Source organism: Sceloporus occidentalis, unplaced genomic scaffold (genome assembly GCF_023333645.1).
Source record: "Sceloporus occidentalis isolate IW3139 unplaced genomic scaffold, rSceOcc1.0.p SCAF_10, whole genome shotgun sequence".
Classification (NCBI taxonomy): Eukaryota; Metazoa; Chordata; class Lepidosauria; order Squamata; family Phrynosomatidae; genus Sceloporus; species Sceloporus occidentalis.
The window spans coordinates 20,683,260-20,700,895 of NW_028316990.1; the positions used below are offsets into that span (position 1 = coordinate 20,683,260).

Below are 17,636 nucleotides of genomic sequence, written 5' to 3' on the forward strand. Positions count from 1 at the left end.
GAGAGGATTTTTGGCACTCCAGAGAGGATGGGGCACATCTTGGGAAATAACTGAAGTCATTGGCAAATGTACTAAAAATTTTCTCCCTGATATTCCAGGGACATAGCTAGCATTAACAGCTGGAGTGAGACTTCTGTCCTCTCCAGAAAACAGTTAAGGGGGTCTTGAGTCTTTTGGGAGGGATAGGCAAGGAAGAGGGAAGAGAGTTCTGGAAAGGAGGAAAGGGCTGTGGCCCAGTCACATGGAGAAAGGCAGCAGCGTCTTTGCTGAAGCCGAGTTCCTGCAGACCCCTTAGTGTTGAGTGTGGTGTCACTCCTAGAATGACTGGGTAGCATAGGGAGAACAGGAAGAGGAAAGCCGACACAGAGGCGTTGGTAGGCACAGTAGGGAATCTGTTGAACTATTCAGACCTGGCTGCCTGGGTGTGCTGGAGAGGTAAGTCTTGGGCATTGTGCCCAAAGCAAAACTTGAGTGCCATCCCCCGTTGCATCCTCTGCCCCTGCTTTGCTGTTGCAGTTCCTAGGCAAATGTCCACTCAGCACTCTGCATTAATTTTTGTAAAAATGAGGGGCCTTTCTGGAAAGGGACCAGCTGCCTGTGAGGAGGTGGACAGACCATCCTGCATACCAGTACTGTGAATATTTCCTGCTGCTCTTGGAAGTGTTCGTAAAAGATGACAAAGTTTTTAGCTTTAGGAAACCTGGAATTTTGGTTCTTTTTTTTTCATCCTATTGGAAAGGGAGCAATGCAATGTAAAGTTTAGCACCCCTGCAGATGGCAAACTGGGAAGGCTTGAGCACGGCTTTTTGATGACCGCTGACTGTTTCAGACCACCAAAGTCAAGGAGATGTGGCTAAGAAGCCAGCCGAGTTGATCTGCCTTTGCTTATGTTTACTGATGGGGGCCTTGGATCATGGCCACTTGAGTTGTTGGAATAAAGTGGATCATGAATCTGATGCTGCCCCTGTTTCTGCTATTATCAAATTCCCTGAAAACGTGGTTGTGCTGTGATTTCTCCAAAGAGCGCCTCCTTGGCCTATTTCCTGGTCTCTAGTCTTTCTCCCTCTGCAAAAGCCACTGCAGTTTGGGGGTACTGCTGTAAGCTAATGGAAGCAGGAAACCAGATCTCTTTTTCTAAGGTCCTGGCCTGGACTTTGGGGGCTGTGATCCTGCCATCTGTGTGATTGAACCTACTGCTACCATCCAGGACTGGGGACAGAAATTAAGAGGGAGGTGTGGTTGTTTTTGTGAGTGAGTTGCAGCCTAAAAGTGGTGAGGAGTAGCCTCCTGAGCTTAAGTTCTGCAGGTTCCATTCAGGCTTCTTCCTCAGACGTTGCTTAAGAGACAGAGCTGTCTTGTCCTAGAAGTACAATGCCTTATGAGTTTTAGGACCTAGTTGTAATGGAGATAACTGCCTTGATTGAATGGCACTGTGGGTGTTTTAGTGTCTCTGTCTCAGGGTAGGACAGAATCAGAATAAGGGCTCTTGCCCTTTGCTGCTGCTGGAGGGAGGTGAAAAGGGCTGAGCTCCGCAGTCGGACTGTTTTGAAAGCACTCATGAAGGATGAGGTCAAGTGTGCTTCCATCCACTGCTCTCCTGTTTGTGTGTTTTATCCTGTGTGAACCTGTAGCGCTTTCTGTCCATGCCACTTTGGGCTTTTCCTATCACTTGATCTGAGCAGTTTTCAGGCTTCTTGGTCCCGTTGCATTGAAACGTCTCCTTCCAGAGAGAAAGAGACTTGTCTTTATTAAGAATGAGCCATTGGATGGGATGCTTTGGAGATGAAAACCAAGTGGAGCACTGCTCTGGGGAGGCAGGAGAAGTGCAAAAGGGATGAAGTGGTCCTCCAATCCTCTAGAGTGGTATTGCATGGCATCTGAGGCGCAGTGCCTTTCCTTCTCTTAGCATAGTCGCCCTTGCATTGTGTCTCTTCTCCTAAAACAAGCCTGCTCCCCTCTGTCTCTGTGTGATTGGACCATCCACTCTTCGTTCATGCACACCAGTGGTGCTTCCAGAGCATCACTAACACTAAAGATCAGGATGATAGGATTGTGTTTCTGGGAAGCGGTAGCATCTGGCACGGAGGTTGTGGCAACTGCCAGTGCCGCTCGTTCTCATCCTGCCAGCTCTGGGACCAGAGAGCATTGAGAATCCGTTCATTTTCTGTGGGGCTGTAAGGGCCGGATTCACTGCTTCTGTGTCTTGACACTTGCAGAGGTCTTCGATCTGGATATACCCAGTTTGTTGCAAAGCGAATAGCGTCCCTGGCCGCGCATCAGAGGCAAACTGTCTTTTTCTCTTCTGGTATGCTTTGGAGCTCAAAACTGTGATTTTTGATTGCAGATTGACCAACACCGACATGTTTTGGGTTTGAGGGAAGCAACAGGCATGCGCTCAGGATATGGCAGACGCAGCAGGAGCTCTCTGCCGAATGCCCTTCCTGAAGCCTTTGAGAACTTGGCCCAATGGAGAGACAGGAAACGGTAGCTTATACAGCAAAGGTTGGCTGACTTTAGTCCCTTTTTAAAAAATGTAACATTAACAAGAGGGGTTTTTTTGTAAATGTTTTTTTTCTTCCGTTCTGGCCATCCTTTGTTTTTACCATGTCCATGCTGTGTAATTTTGAATTGTTACTGATAACTGAACATAATGTGCATTTTTTTTCTGTACAGATGAAATGGGAGAATTTAATAAAAAAGAGTCTGCAGGTTTTTAGTTGTTTTGCTTGTGTCTCCGTCAGCCCTGAGCAAAAAGGGGGATCCTCTCCGGCTGCTTTCGGGGTCTGGCTGTGTCCAGTGCCCTTCCGACCCTCGTTTTGCTCATTTGGGAACAAAAGCCATGGAACCTGCCGCCATGCTAGCTCTGCCTGAGCACCCTTTCTTCTTTTTGTGCGCCTTCAAGCCTTTTCTGACTTCTGGCAACCCTAAGGCAAAGCTATCACAAGGTTTTCTGGGCAGGATTTGTTCAGAAGAGGTTCGCCATTGGCTTCTCCTGAGGCTGAGAGAGTGACTTGCCCAGGGTCACCCAGGGCGTTTCATGGCCCAGCCGGGAATCGAACCCCGGTCCAACATTGAAACAACGATGCCAACAACAGCTAGCACAGTTTCCTCCCATAAAGTGTCTCTGAACCTGGGAAACCTTCATGGATGGAGATGATGGTTCTCTGGTGGCAGTACCCCCATCGTCATGGCGGTTGTTAGTTCTTTCTATTTGTAAACCCCCTTTTCTCCAGCCTTGGGGCTCCAGGCGGTTGACACAATGGAAGTAGAGGTGCAGGCATTGTACAAAAGTTGAAATATAAGGGAACTATATAGCTGTGTTAGGCTGTAAAGTCTGTATCTAGAGAGATCTTGTAGCCGCTTTGACACTCACTGAAAGAAAGAAGATGGCAGCAGCAGCTTTCCTAGACTCAAGTCCACTTCCTCAGATGCATATTATTATTATTATTATTATTATTCAAAGGAAATAATAGTCCGTAAAATCAGTATGTAGAGAGATCTTGTAGCCCCTTTGAGACTTAATTGAAAGGAAGAAGTTGGCAGCAGGAGCGTTTGTACATTTAAGTCGTTCTTCCTCAGGTGCATTTGGAGAGATCTGAGGAAGTGGACTTGAGTCTCAGAGGGGCCGCAAGAGCTCTCTACACACTCGATGCACCATGTTTCCCATAGTTTTGTGCATGAGGCAAAGTGTGTGTCCGTGTCTAACGCTGGCCAGGATGAAGTGCCTCTTCCTCCTCCTCCACTCTTTCCCAGCCACTGGCCCTGAGGCAACTGCTGGGCCGTTGGGTCTTACTTGCAAACCACACAGCTCCCCCCACAAGAGTGAAGCCACTAGAATCATAGAATCGTAGAGTTGGAAGAGGCCGCAAGGGCCATCCAGTCCAGCCCTCTGCCATGCAGGAAATCCCATGTCCATCCAGCCTCTGTTTGAAGGCCTCTAAGCAAAGGCCAAGCCAGGCCTGGGCCTCTCTCGAGGGTTGGCTCCCCGAAAAGGAACTTAAAAGGATTTATAAACACATTAGGAACGAATCTGCGTCTTTCAATCGCTGGCAGATTCTGCCACCTGAGAGAAAAATGCAGGGCGCGCGCCGCGCAGGCGCAATAACCGCTCCCCTGCCACGAATCCCAGTGCGCCTGCGCGGTGGGTGTGGTCCTGTTCCCCGCCCTTTCTGCCTCCCTCTTGGCGCTGATTGGCTGCCGCTGGGCTGAGGTACGGCGCCGTCCACGGCGCTGTCGTAAAGCACTCTGGTCGTAAAGCGAGAGCGGGGAAATCGAGGAGAGGAAAGGAAGGTCGCGGCCTCGGGAAGCGCGCCGGTGAGGAGACCCGGATGGGCTCTGGTCGGCTTCTAAGGGAAGCTGAAGGCCTTATTTCTTCGGCGAGGGTAGGGCAGAGTCATGCAAATGAGTGGGCGGGGTCGGGACATGCAAACAAACCGGTTTAATGGGCGGGGCTGGGATACAGAAGTGACCTGTCTGGTGGGCGGGGCATGCAAATACGGGTGACTTGTGGGCGGTGCCGAGACGTGCCATTGAACGAGCCTAGTGGGCGGGCTCGGGGCATGCAAATATGCGAGAGCTGGGGCGGGGCATGCAAATTTACCGTTCTAAAGGGCGGGGCGTGGATATAGAAGTGAGCTGCCTAGTGGGCGGGGCACGCAAATGAGGATGACTGGTGGGTGGGGCCTAGACATGCAAATGAGCCTGGATAAGTGGGCGGTGCTGGGATATTGAGCCTATTGGGCGGGGCATCAAACCCAGGGAGGGGTTCCTAGGCGGGGGCGGGGCATGCAAATACGCTGCGAGGGGGCGGGGCTTTACCATCAAATGCTGAGCTATGGGTGTGGCTTCAGCGCCGTCGCCAAGGCCTACCTTGCAGGGAGGTTGTTGAGATTCCCAAAGAGTGCGGGTGAGGCTGGAGAGATAACTCTTATTAACTCCCACACTGCTGCGTTGTTATTAATTACCGCCACCGTCGAGGCTTATTGTATCGATGGGCGCCAGCTTCCCAGGAACGCACCTTGCTCTTGCATCTCTTGCAGAGGCGCCGGCGCTGAGGCCCTGGGCGGAGATGGCCCTGCGCTTGCTGTCGGGCGTCCGGTGGCCGAGGGCCGGCCGAGGATGGAGGGTCCAGCCCAGCGCCCGGCGGAGCAGCACCAGCGGTGCAGAGCCCCCCCTGGCGCCCCTGCCCTCCCATGCGCAGGTGGTCATCTGCGGCGGAGGCGTCATGGGCACCTCTGTGGCCTATCACCTCTCCAAGCTGGGATGGAGGGACGTGGTCTTGCTGGAGCAGGGCAGGTAAGGAGCTCCGCGTCTCTCGGTGGTCAAAGGGCCAGAAGGAGGCTCTGTACACTCATCCCTCCGTGTCTGCGGCTTTGATTAATGCCTTCTCTCTAGGGATATCCAGGTCCTCCAGTGCAACTCTATGGCCAACTTTAAGTCGCACTGAAAGACCTAGAGATTACTCCTAGAGAGAACACTCCATTAGGCCTTTGTAGCGCCTCCAGTGCAGCTCTATGGTCACTTTCTGGCAGGTGTTGCCCATAGAGTTGCCCTGGAGGACCCAGAGATTCCTAGAGAGGTGTCCTCTCAGGTAAAAACATGGTGTCTTTGTCGTATGCGGTTTTCCCATATTCACGATGGGGCTCTTGTGCTCCTGGCCCTAGCGAAGATGGAGGGACAAGTGTATATGCAGATACAGGTAGTAAAAATCCAAACTCTTCTGGTCCCAAGCGTTTTGGATAAGGGATATTCCCTGGTAATACTGCAGAAGGGTCCCAAGGAGTAGCAGAAGAGAGGTGGCATCACTTAGACATGCATTTGTATGTGTTTGTTTATGGATTTTGTTGTAACCCGCCTTGATCCTTTTGGAAAGGCGGGATATTTATTATTGTTGTTGTTATTATTATAACACATTTCACGGCTCTAGGGGACTGTGGGCGGCTGCTGCATGTTTCCTGGCCAATGCCCAAAGGAGAAATGTTTCACTGGCGCTGTGGTCCTTCTCCCCATCCGTCTTGTTAGATCTTCCGCTTTGGAACGGCTTCAGAGTTGCCACTATGGCTCCTCTCTTTCAGGCTGGCGGCTGGCTCCACGAGGTTCTGCGCGGGAATCGTCAGCACGGCGCAGCACCTGTCCATTGAGCTGAAGATGGCCGACTACTCCAACAAGCTGTATCAGCAACTGGAGCAAGAGACGGGGATAAAAACTGGTAAGGGCTGGGGGAGATCAGGCGTCTATAGTGAGACCATTTAGTTGGGGTGAAGTTGCTCCAGGGAGAATGGGAGGCATGACTTCAGTTGTGTACTGCCTTTCCAGAAACAATACAGTATGACTCCCATATCTGTGCAAACAAGGACAACATGGCATATTACACTTGTCCCTCCGTATTCACTAGGGCTAGGGGCACAAGACCCCCGTGAATATGGAAACATTGCAAATAACAAAAACACCATGTTTTTACCTGAGAGGACACCTCTCTAGGAATCTCTAGGTCCTCCAGGGCAACTCTGTGGTCAACGTCCGACAGACACTGACCATAGAACTGCAGTGAATAGTAGAGTATTCTGTCTAGGAATCTCTAGGTCTTTCAGTGGGACTTTTAGTTCAAGTTGACCATAGAGTTGCACTGGAGGACATGGATATCCCTATAGAGGACATATTAATCACATCCGTGAATTATCAAAAACACAAATATCAAAGCAGCAAATATAGAGGGATGAGTGTATTTGAGGCCCTTTTGTTCTGCGATGTCAGTCCCAATCAGAGGCCAGCTGAGAGAAGAAGTCTTTCCTTGCCTACGGAAGAATAGCAAGGGGGTTGCCAGTCTAACCTCTCAGGGAAAAGACTGATCATTTTGCTGAGAGGCTGCCGGTTCTCATTCCAGGTTACATGAGGACTGGCTCCATCTCACTAGCTCAGACGCAAGACCGGCTGATCTCCCTGAAGCGCATCGCCTCGCGGCTCAAGTGAGTGTGGCGCAGCAGAGGGGTGACTTGCGTGGCCACCATTCCAGGGCTAGCGGCAGTTGGCCTCCATTTTGTACGTTCTTTCTTTGACAGGGTCATGGGAATCCCGTGTGAGATCATCCCACCCAAGAGAGTTGCGCAGCTCCATCCGTTTATCAACATCCACGACCTTGTGGGGGCCATGTATGTGCCGGAAGACGCCATTGTGTCATCCGCGGATGTGAGCCACGCCTTGGCCAGTGCTGCTTCTCTGAACGGTACAGCCCCACACTGGTGTCCAGGCATTGCTTTGTTCAGCTGAGGAGCTTGAGAAATGCCTACTGGGGAAGGTTGTGAAAGAATGAGGATGATGTGAAGAGGCTCTTCTTGCTCTTTCAGTTAGCAGTATAGGGGAGAGCTTATAACTCAGTAGCAGAGAGTTTGCTTTGCACGTAGGGCATCATCTCTGGCATCTCCAGTTAAAAGACAAGGCAGCAATTGATGTGAAATTCCTCTTCCTGAGATCCTGTGGAGTTGTAGCCAATTTCAGTACAGTGGGATCTTGGTATCCTCTGGGGTTTGGTTCCAGGACCATGGATACCAAAATCTGTGGATGCTCAAGTCCCATTATATACAATAGCATAGTAAAATGGTATCCCTTCGACAAATCAAGATTTGCTTTTTGGATCATTTTTAAACTTGAAGAAGGCCTTAAGCTGCAGGCTGAAATGCTTTGAGCACCTTGAGACATCTTTCCTTTTCCTCTTGTGGATTTCATTGGATGCTTCCCAGTTTTTGCTCTTTCATGATCCAGGAGAGGCTCCAAATATAGCAGCTTTTCTTGGGAAGAGGTGACTTCTGATGCCTCTTTTTCTTCCTTTCTCTGCCCAGGAGCCCAGATCCATGAGCGGACAAGTGTCATCCATGTTGTGACCCAGAAAGGCTGTGTGGCTGGAGTGGAGACTGACCGGGGGTCAATCGAGTGCCAGTATTTTGTTAACTGTGCTGGACAGGTCAGGTGCTACTTGCATGGCGTGCTTGCGGATGTGCGTGCCTTTATGTGGGCTCAGCGATGTTGCAAATGACCTCCGTGACTCCCTGAAGTGGCTCTGTCAAACAAAGAGATCTTGGGATCATTTTGACCTTAAACCATGGGAACTCCTGTTTCTTGCTCTTTTAATATTCTAGGCTATCTGTGGGCTTCCTCCATCTGTGTCTGGGATGGACTGAGTGTACAGAGTTAAGCTAATCTGAGAGGGAAGATGGCAGGAGGCTGCATCTGCACTGCAGAAATAATGTAGTTTAGCCCTATCTTAACTGTCATGGCTCAGTGCTAAGGAATTCTAGGATTAGTCATTTGGTAAGGCACCAGAGCTCTCTCGCAAAACTACACACCCCAGAATTCTGTAGCATTGATCCATGGCAGATAAAGTGGTGTCAAACTGCATTATGTCTGTAGTCCAGATGCAGCTAGAGAAAGGCCAAATAGAGATTAAGTTATAAATCAATGATGAGAGCCTAGAAGCAGTTGTGTTTGAATGGTCAGCCATGCTGGGCTGAAATCTACCTACTGTTTAGGGGGACACTAACCTTCCTGCTTTGCTTTCAGTGGGCATATGAGCTAGGCCTTTCCAATGAGGGGCCGGTCACCATTCCTTTGCACGCCTGCGAACACTTCTACCTCCTCACGCGGCCCTTGAAGACCCCCCTGGACAGCAGTACACCAAGTGAGGAACCCCCCCCCCCACTTTCTCCTCAAACATTTCCAGATCCTGTTTTCTGCCATGGCTTGAAGCCTGGGGGTGACCATCTGTCCCTGTTCTTGCAAACCCTTCTCTCCCTTTGCTTCTGCAGCTATTGTGGACCTTGATGGGAGGATCTACATTCGCAACTGGCAGGGGGGCATCCTCTCAGGTGGCTTTGAGAAGAACCCCAAGCCGATTTTCACAGAGGGTCGGAACCAGCTCGAGATACAGAACCTGCAGGAGGATTGGGATCACTTTGGTATGTCGGTGGGACTGGCTGGGCCCCATCCTGTCAGTGCTCCTTTCTGACAAGAGATGCTTGAATATTGGCATGGGCAAAGAGTCTGTGCGATAAATCAAAGTAGTAAATAAAATTTTAGGCAGAGAGGAGCTTCGTTTGTAAAGCTCTGCCCCATATGTATGCATGCTCTGCTCACTTGGGGAATGCTGCAACCCAGCATAACTCTGCTGTAGAGAGTGGATGGAGCTATAAGCAGAAAAATCACTCCTTGCTCTGAACAAGCCAACCTGGCCACATACTTACATCTTTGGAAACGTCAGGCTTTGCTGTGGTGCTGGGAAGGGAGCAGTTGGTTTCTTCTGGTGGGTATGTGGGTTGGTTTGCTGTCTGTGTTAATTACCTTGGTAGACTACTGCGATATTTAAAGCTTCCTTGTTCTGTCTTGCTTTGGGAGTAGAACCCCTTCTGAGTGCCCTTCTGCGGAGGATGCCGGATCTGGAAGCCCTGGAGATTGTGCAGCTGGTGAATTGCCCAGAATCCTTCACTCCAGACATGCGGTGCATCATGGGAGAGTCGCCCAACGTTCAAGGCTACTTCGTTCTGGCAGGCATGAACTCAGCTGGCACATCTTTTGGTGGCGGAGCAGGCAAGTAAGTTGGCTCACCACTCTCTGGAGGGCGGGCGGGCAGCTTTGTTCATGCGTACTTTGTCCCTGTATTTGCGGGGCTACTTGAAAGTGTGGGAGGAAGAATCTAGCAGCACTTTTTAGGATGAACTGATTAATTTGAGCAGAAACCTTTCTGGATTTCAGTCCACTTCTTCATATTCTATAAGGCAGCTTCAATGGGTGACCATCTGTAACTGACAGTGCTGCAGCTGAATGATTTTTACATTTGCAAGCCTCTCAGCTTTCAGAGTGGCTCCTCTCAAAATGCCCTTTCTTCAGAGAACAGATGCTTATTGAGACTAGTATTGTCTCCTTCCCTTTTCTCTCTACATTTTTTTACAAGCTGTGTTTTGTGTTTTGTCCTCATTTGGATAAGAAGGCAGGAGAGGCCCTGGTTCCCAACTGCCTCAAGAGCTGCATGCTGAATAATGTTGCCTTGTTCTCTCTCAGAGTCATCTGTCTCTTTTTGTGTGCCCATGTGTTAGTCTGCTTCCTCAGATGCAGAGATTAGACAAAGTCTATGAAAGCTTATGCTATAATGCCTTTTGCTTACTGAGTCTCAAAGGACCTACAAGATCCTTTTGCATATTGATATTCCAGGCCAACACAGCGATGTGTCTGAAGATTAATCTCTGTCTCCCTGTCTGTCTCCCTGTTTGGGTGTCTGCCCATCCATCCATATCTTTAGGGGTCTGTTTAGCTTTCTCATCTCTGCCTTTCTGCTTACTTACCTACCTACTATTTGTCTGTCTTATCTATGTAGCTCCCTCCCTCGCTGCAATTTGTAATTAATCTGGTTAAATCTGCTGTGACATCATTTGATCCCTGCTCCTTCATGTCTTCCTCTGTGGACAGGTTCCTGGCTGAATGGATGGTCAATGGCTATCCCTCGGATAATGTCTGGCCATTGGACCTGAAGCGCTTTGGTGCTCTGCAGGGCAGCCGCACCTTTCTCCGCCATCGCGTCATGGAAGTCATGCGTAAGTGAGGTGGCCCGGTGCTGAACTTGTTTGTGGCCAGCCCCTTCTGTTAGTGGAGGGATAGCTTGGGGCAGGTGGAGGAGAGGCTGCCAACAACAGCCACTTCCCTGTTGAGTTGCATGCTTTGTTCAGTGGATGCCAGAGCTTTGTGGCTCATAGAAATGGACAGAGAAGAATGTGTGGCTGAATAAAGTTACTCATGCTACACAATTATAGCACTTTCATCTTGTATGAACGTTTTGCTACTTATATTAAGTGGAGTGCTTCAGGGCTAGTGCAATAAGGTTCCAAGCTCTGCCATAAAGTTAACTGTAAGCTTGACACAGATATAGTGCTGTGCTGTGAGGAACAGAGTACAAGAAATGGCTGAAGTTACAGGATCTGTTAAAATGAATCAACATACTGTGTGTGCGCACCAGGCCCAGGGTAATGAATTGGGAGTAAACATTACTTTTCAAACTCCAAGAGGAGTCAGCCAGAGGTGCAAAGTGTTCTGAAGTTTCCTCCCTGCCTTCCTTGGGTTCTTTTGCTATCCAAGGTTGGGACAGGTATCTTTCAGGGCTGCGCAGGATGTCCCTCTTGGCCCAGAAAGGTGATGGATTTGTGTCCCTTCCAGCGCTCTGATTCTTGTGATTCTGTGGCCTCCCTCCAGCCCTGATTTATGATCTGAAAGTGCCCCGTTGGGATTTCCAGACTGGAAGGCAGTTGCGGACATCGCCCCTCTATGACCGGCTGGATGCCCAGGGAGCCCGCTGGATGGAGAAGCATGGCTTCGAGAGGGCTAAGTACTTTGTTCCGCCCGGGAAAGGTGAGGGCACTTTCCCTTGGCCTGCGGCCCTGGGAAACCGCGCAAGCAGCCCTTTCCCACGGGGCTTAAGGCTCGTCCTTCCTCCCTGTTAGATCTGCTGGCTCTGGATCAAAGCAAGACTTTCTACAAGCCAGACTGGTTTGATATCGTGGGGGAAGAGGTCAAGTGCTGCAAGGAGGCGATCTGCGTCATCGACATGTCCTCTTTCACCAAGTTTGAAATAAGTGTAAGTGTGGCAAAAGAATGAAATGGGATGTGTATAAATATTGTGTATAAAATGACCTTCAGGCTATGTGTATAAAGTGTATAGGAAGACTTGGGTTCCACCTCCAAGCTATCATGATGTACGGTGAAGCCTGCTGCGTTGTCTGATCTTCTTTTCACCCTCTCCACAATCTTGCAGTGCATGGGGGACCAGGCCTTGGAGGTCCTACAGTATCTGTTCTCCAATGATCTGGATGTGCCGGTTGGCCACATCGTACACACAGGGATGCTCAACCACAATGGCGGGTATGAGAACGACTGCAGCATCGTTCGCTTAAACAAACGCAGGTAAGATTGCACAGCCGGGCTCTGCCTTTGCTTGTCTTGCACTGGCTTTTCTCATGGCGTGAAACCTGGGAGAAGACAGAGAAGAAGAAATCCACCCAGGTCTAATGGAGCAAGAGTTTCCATTTTGTAAATCAGCAATATGCTATGGGAAGCAAGGATTCCTTGTGCTTGTCCTGAATCACCTGCAGTTTGGTTTCAGGAGACACTCCAGAAAAATTGAACTGTTGAGTTTAAGTTCAGCCGATCCAAGTGAGGAAGGCAGTTTTCTGCCTCTCATATCCAAAAGTCCTCCCCGCCTTTTACATGCACTTAACTTGATGTTGCTCTTCTCCAACACATGGAGGCTGAATGATCACTCAGAGCCCAATCTAAGCAAACTGGAAATTCCCTAAACATAGTGATGAATTGTTTTTCCTCTTCCTTGTATTCCAGCTTCTTCATGATTTCCCCCACAGACCAGCAAGTCCATTGTTGGGCTTGGTTGAAGAAGCACATGCCAGAAGACAACAGCTTGCTCTTGGAAGATGTCACCTGGAAGTACACAGGTGAGGCAAGCTGGGGACATGATGGCTGCCAGCTGTAGGCACACCTGGGATCCTTTTACACTTAGCTTGGTATTCTTTCCAAGCAAGGATCTGCTTCTCGCAACTACTGCAAAGTTGTTGAGCTGAGAAAGGACAAGGAATCAGGAGAGGAAGGCCTCTTTGTGTGGGACCATGTTCTCCAGATAGCTCAGAGGTAGCAGCCCTTCTCCTTTTCTCTACACAGCCTTGAATCTGATCGGCCCGCGTGCCGTGGACGTTCTCTCAGAGCTCTCTTACGCACCGATGACTCCTGACCATTTCCCCTCCCTCTTTTGCAAGGTATGTGACTCTTTCATTGGGTTTGGGATCCCAGCTTGAGCAAGAGATACATCAGGAGGGGATGAAGATAGTTTAGGAGTAGCAGATAGTTCAGGGGCTGAAGAGAACTCAGAACTGTGCAGAAGAGGAAGGTCTGGCTGTAGATCTTTGGCAGGTAGCTTGGAGGTTTAAAATTCAAAAGCCCCATGAAGGACACAGTGGCCTTGACACTGTAGTTTGAGTCGTGGACATTCTTAGTCTTGCTGCTGCATTTGGCATGATTGTTGTTGTGCGCTTTTGAGTCCTTTCAATGTTATAGTGATACCAACATGGGAATTTCTTAACAAGAGTTGTTCAAATGTGGCTTGCCATTGGCCAACCTCTGAGGTTGAGAGAGTGTGACTTGCCCACTGAGTGGGTTTCATGGCTGAGCGGGGGGAATTGGACCCTAGTCTCCAGAGTCATAATCCAATACTAAAACTATGCTGGCTCTTACACTGTTTTTCAAACTCTATGTTTGAAAGAGCGTCTGTTTTTGAGGCACAGTCTCAGCTCATGCATCCTGAGAACCTGAGACCTTTGGCAAGGATCCTGTGTATTAAGTCCTTTCTCCTGTCTTTGGTTTTGTAAAGTGCTGTGCCAACCTGAATCCTCTTCATCTCAATCTTGTTTGTGCAGGAGATGAGTGTGGGTTACGCCAATGGCATCCGCGTCATGAGCATGACGCATACTGGGGAGCCTGGATTCATGCTCTACATTCCCATTGAGGTGAGAGGTGTTTGTAATCTTAGCAACCAAACCCTCTGGTTTGGGGAAGATGGTTTTGCCCAGCTGCCATTGAATATATGAATTACACATACACACACATATACTCCAGAAGAATGATAGAATATGAGCCAAAGAGGTTTTTGCTTAGAATATGCCAGCAATAACATTTTTAATGCCCTTTCAGGCTTGTCAATAAGTGTATTTATGGGGTTTGGGAAGACAGCCTACATAATCCTGCTCACATGCTAAATTATAAGAAGAAAATAATTCACACAAATTAGGACCATGTAAATTGTACCTTCATGGATTGGGACAGTGGTCCATGTAAACTTACATAACGTGATAAGTTATGTAAGGCTTGAAGGCTCACTGGTAGGACAGGCTCTTCACCCCCAGTTCATATCATGGTTGCAATCCAGCCTTTCTTTGCCATATATTCATTTTAAATTCGATGTGAAAGGCTGGCGTTGTCTCTTAACTTGGCTGGCCGGAGTCTGACCCAAAATTAGACAGCTCTAGAGATTTGGTTGCTGGAGGCTCGGAGGTGCAGCTTGCACAAGGCTGCTTTTTGTCTGCCTGTGTAGCCAGACTTTGCTTCCTGTTAGTTTGCTAAAAGAGGTTTACTTTTTGGCTTCCAGGAATAGGGGTAGCAGTGGAATTACTAGCTGAGAAAGTGGGGTGTTTCTTGGGAAAGGGCTCTATTTACCAGTTCTGCTAATTGGATTAATTGGGAGGGTTGGGAAAGTGCCCTTTCAGCTTCCAGCTTTCAATATGAAAATGATACAGTTAAAATGTGGGATGTGTCTGTTTCTAATGAATAGAAAATACATGCCAGTTATTCTCCAAATGTGAAAACCCACCAAAACTCAACATCCCCCGACACAAAATGAAAATGAAATTAGAAAGTGAAATCAGTCGTAACATTACTTCATTTTCTGGTTTTGTCTTGGTGGGGCACTGCAGCCTGCTGGGAGTTTGCATGGGTGAACACTGGTTGCCCATCCCAACATAAGTGTCTTACTAGTGGTAACTTTAATTGTGGCTCCATTGTTTTTCAACATGTACAGTTGTGTTGGTAGCCAAAGGCAGCTGCTCGGTTTCTTTCTTTCTTTGGAGCTGCAAAGATGTGTTGCCTCTGACCAGATTTGTTTGAGTGGTCCTGCTCTGTTGTTTCTCCTGCAGTATGCTCTGCATGTGTACAATGAAGTGATGAGTGTCGGGCAGAAGTATGGCATCCGGAACTCGGGCTACTACGCTCTCCGCAGTTTACGCATTGAGAAGTTTTTTGCCTTCTGGGGCCAAGATCTGGATGCGTTCACCACCCCCTTGGAATGTGGGCACGAGTTCCGGGTTAAACTGGAGAAGGTGCGTGAAGGGGCAAGGCGGGGTGTGCATCTGTCAGTGTATTTCGTAGTTGGCCCTTAACTCAGTGAGAGCACAATGTAATTGTTAGAAGGGGGATAGGCTGTCATAGGATATAGAAAAAATGGATATTACAACCCTGGCTATAGAATTCCCATTATCTGCCCACACCTTCTGTAAAGACATGGGTTAACTTTCCTTTCTGCATTCCATCCCCTTGAAGGGCACTGACTTCATTGGGCGGGACGCACTGATGCACCAGAAGCAGGAAGGCATCTTCAAGCGCTTCACCATGTTCATCCTGGAAGACCACGACACTGACCTGGACCTCTGGCCCTGGTGGGGGGAGCCCATCTACCGGAACGGCCAGTATGTGGGCAAGACCACCAGCAGCGCTTACAGCTACACGCTGGAGCGACACGTCTGCTTGGGCTTCATCCAGAACCTGGACCCTGAAACTGGGGAGGCACAGGTGGTGACACCCGACTTCATCAACCGGGGGGAATATGAGATCGATCTGGCAGGACAGCGTTTCCAGGCCAAGGCCAAGCTGTACCCCTTCAGCTCCCTCTTCACCACCCGGAGGCACAAGGATGAGATGGAGTTCAGCGGCTTCCAGGGAAAGTGAGGCCATCCTAGAAGAGCAGCTGCAGCGGCTCCAGACTCTTCCTCTGCTGCTTACCAGGCTTCCATATCGTCTTTTTGGTCTGTTACATTTTGTAAATGCTCACTTTTATCCTTCCCCATCAATCCTCTGCCCTTTCCTGCCTTCCCCAGTTGCACTTGCTGGACTACAGGACACCAGGGCTCTTGGGAACTGGAGGGCAGCCTCTGCTTATGGGGCAGGTGAAGACGCACACACCTGAGCATGCTCTGGGAATGCTGGCTGTGTTGCATCAAAGGGAATCCTTGATGCTCAGCCTTGGGACCTCTTTCCTTTTATGGCACTTAATCCTATCGCCCAGGGAGCCATCAAAACCTTTTGGACACAGGACACCTCCATCTTCACCTTTGCAGCTGGCTTTCTCTTGGGCTGTCTATCAAAAGGATTGGCAGGTGCTAGAAGGAAATCCACCCATTTATTTATTTTATGTTATTTTTTTGCAGTGGGAAATGGTGCAATCATTTAGTGGTGGCATTGTCAGTGTCAGTTCTCTCCCTCCCGGGTGCGGGGTTAGTGTCCTACAAGAAGCCTCAAATCTTCTGAATGGTAGATCCAAGAAGAGAGGAAGTGCCTGCGGTCTCTTCTCTCAGACCTCCTCAGTCTGTAGAAAGGACTGGAGGGAGTTGGACATAGAAGATGGTTTCTGGACTCTTGCTAGGCAGAGAAAAGCATTAGGTACAGGCCTTGGATCCAACAGAAGTGGTCAATCTGTCTCAGTCAGCTCTTGACCTCCTCTGTGGAGGGAGAATTGACTTTTGTCCAAACTAGAAACGACTGGAACAAATGGGGTGAAAGCAAAGCCTTTTATCACAGGGGTGGGAAAACTGCAGACCCTTGGCTGCAGGTGGATCTCCCAAAATCTCCCTGATCCTCCCCATAGTCCTCCAGATTGCCTCATTGTCACCTCTGGAGGACCACAGGAGTGAGGGAGATGCCTCTGGAGCATCTCCCAAGCCCATCCCAATGAATTGAATCAGCTCCCAAATTTTGAAAATGGTACCCAGAGGTCGATGTCCTGATTCCTTCCTAGCCCACTCTGGGCCATAGGGGCACCAACTGACCCTTGCACCCTTTGACCTTGGTCACTCCTGCTCTACCATATCACTTTGACGCTCTCCAAATTCCATGTCTGGCTGCTCTTATGCCAAAGAGGCTTTTCAGGAGGAATATGGGGTTGGTCCTAAGGCAGAGATTCTTCAGTCCTATATATTTTACATTGCAAGACCTGTGGGGACAACTGACTCATATCCCAGGGTGCTGTCTCTTTTCCCAAGCCCCTGTCGGTAGCTCCCCTTTTATCACCCCAGACATAGTTTGCAGCTCCTGCCTCTTCTAAACATTGCATGTGGGGGAATTCCTTCACTAGCAAATTGTCTCCTCTTCCTTCCTTTACACTCCTGATACCCATGCCTGAAGGGTCACTCCAGTTTGGATCTCTGGTGCACTTTTTAAACACATTTGTTCATACTGAGGTTGCATGCCACCCTTCCCCGATCTTCCATTCCCTCCAGAAATCGGCTCCAAAACTGGGATGGGTGTGTTTGCTTTCATTTTTTTCAGCATTACTTTAACTCTAACTCCAAAGGTGTTGCATACATCTCTTCTGTGGAATAGGTGCTAGAGACTGGGAGCTAAGCAGACCTCTCTCCTTCCCTTCAGAGTGCCTTACACGCTCATGAATGTTACTGGAAGGGGCTGAGGGTGCCCTCGGCTCCATCCTTTCTCCAGTACTTGACTCTGCTGATGCTTCTTGACCTGGGAAGGGCAATATATCAGGGCCTTGGGTGCTTTTAGCCTTTTCTCACAGTCTGAGGAAGTGGGCCGTTGTGTATTTAAGAGGACTTTATGTGCCTGGAGTGCAGAGAGAGCATTCTCAGAGACCATGGGTTCTTCTTCTGAAGCATGCAAGGCTGGGCAGGGGATGTCAGCTTCCCATCCCTGCCCATGCCACTGGGAAAGCTGCATCTTCATCATGTGGCATTTCAGCAGTTATGTCCTGTTCCACAGTGGTTTTTTCAATGCTACCTGGTTTGTATATCAATAATAAAAGAGAATCATTTTAG

The 17,636-nt window shown here is 49.2% G+C and overlaps 2 protein-coding genes across 3 annotated transcripts in view; both read left to right on the forward strand.

The window, feature by feature from the left end:
• The window catches only part of GLG1 (golgi glycoprotein 1), a 51,428-nt gene extending 48,716 nt beyond the window's left edge, over positions 1-2,712 (forward strand). Inside the window, exon 27 of the mRNA XM_089476797.1 lies at positions 2,345-2,712. Within this exon, the coding sequence (XP_089332923.1) occupies positions 2,345-2,375 (31 nt within the window). The 3' untranslated portion in view covers positions 2,376-2,712. The remainder of the gene's footprint in view (positions 1-2,344) is intronic.
• Positions 2,713-4,181: 1,469 nt separating this feature from the next.
• On the forward strand, positions 4,182-17,619 carry LOC149306089 (pyruvate dehydrogenase phosphatase regulatory subunit, mitochondrial-like). Of its 2 annotated transcripts, none has more exons than XM_089540162.1 (18): positions 4,182-4,382; positions 5,040-5,295; positions 6,075-6,208; positions 6,884-6,965; positions 7,059-7,222; positions 7,836-7,957; positions 8,554-8,671; positions 8,799-8,948; positions 9,388-9,580; positions 10,453-10,577; positions 11,230-11,385; positions 11,478-11,611; positions 11,789-11,937; positions 12,370-12,482; positions 12,706-12,800; positions 13,458-13,547; positions 14,730-14,912; positions 15,133-17,619. In XM_089540162.1, exons 2-18 carry the CDS (start codon positions 5,069-5,071, stop codon positions 15,535-15,537), a joined length of 2,640 nt encoding a protein of 879 aa, XP_089396288.1. In that variant the 5' UTR covers positions 4,182-4,382; positions 5,040-5,068; the 3' UTR covers positions 15,538-17,619. The 2 variants fall into 2 exon arrangements, with proteins under 2 accessions (XP_089396288.1, XP_089396289.1); XM_089540163.1 differs by having other exon boundaries at positions 4,280-4,314.
• The last annotated feature ends 17 nt before the right edge of the window (positions 17,620-17,636 follow it).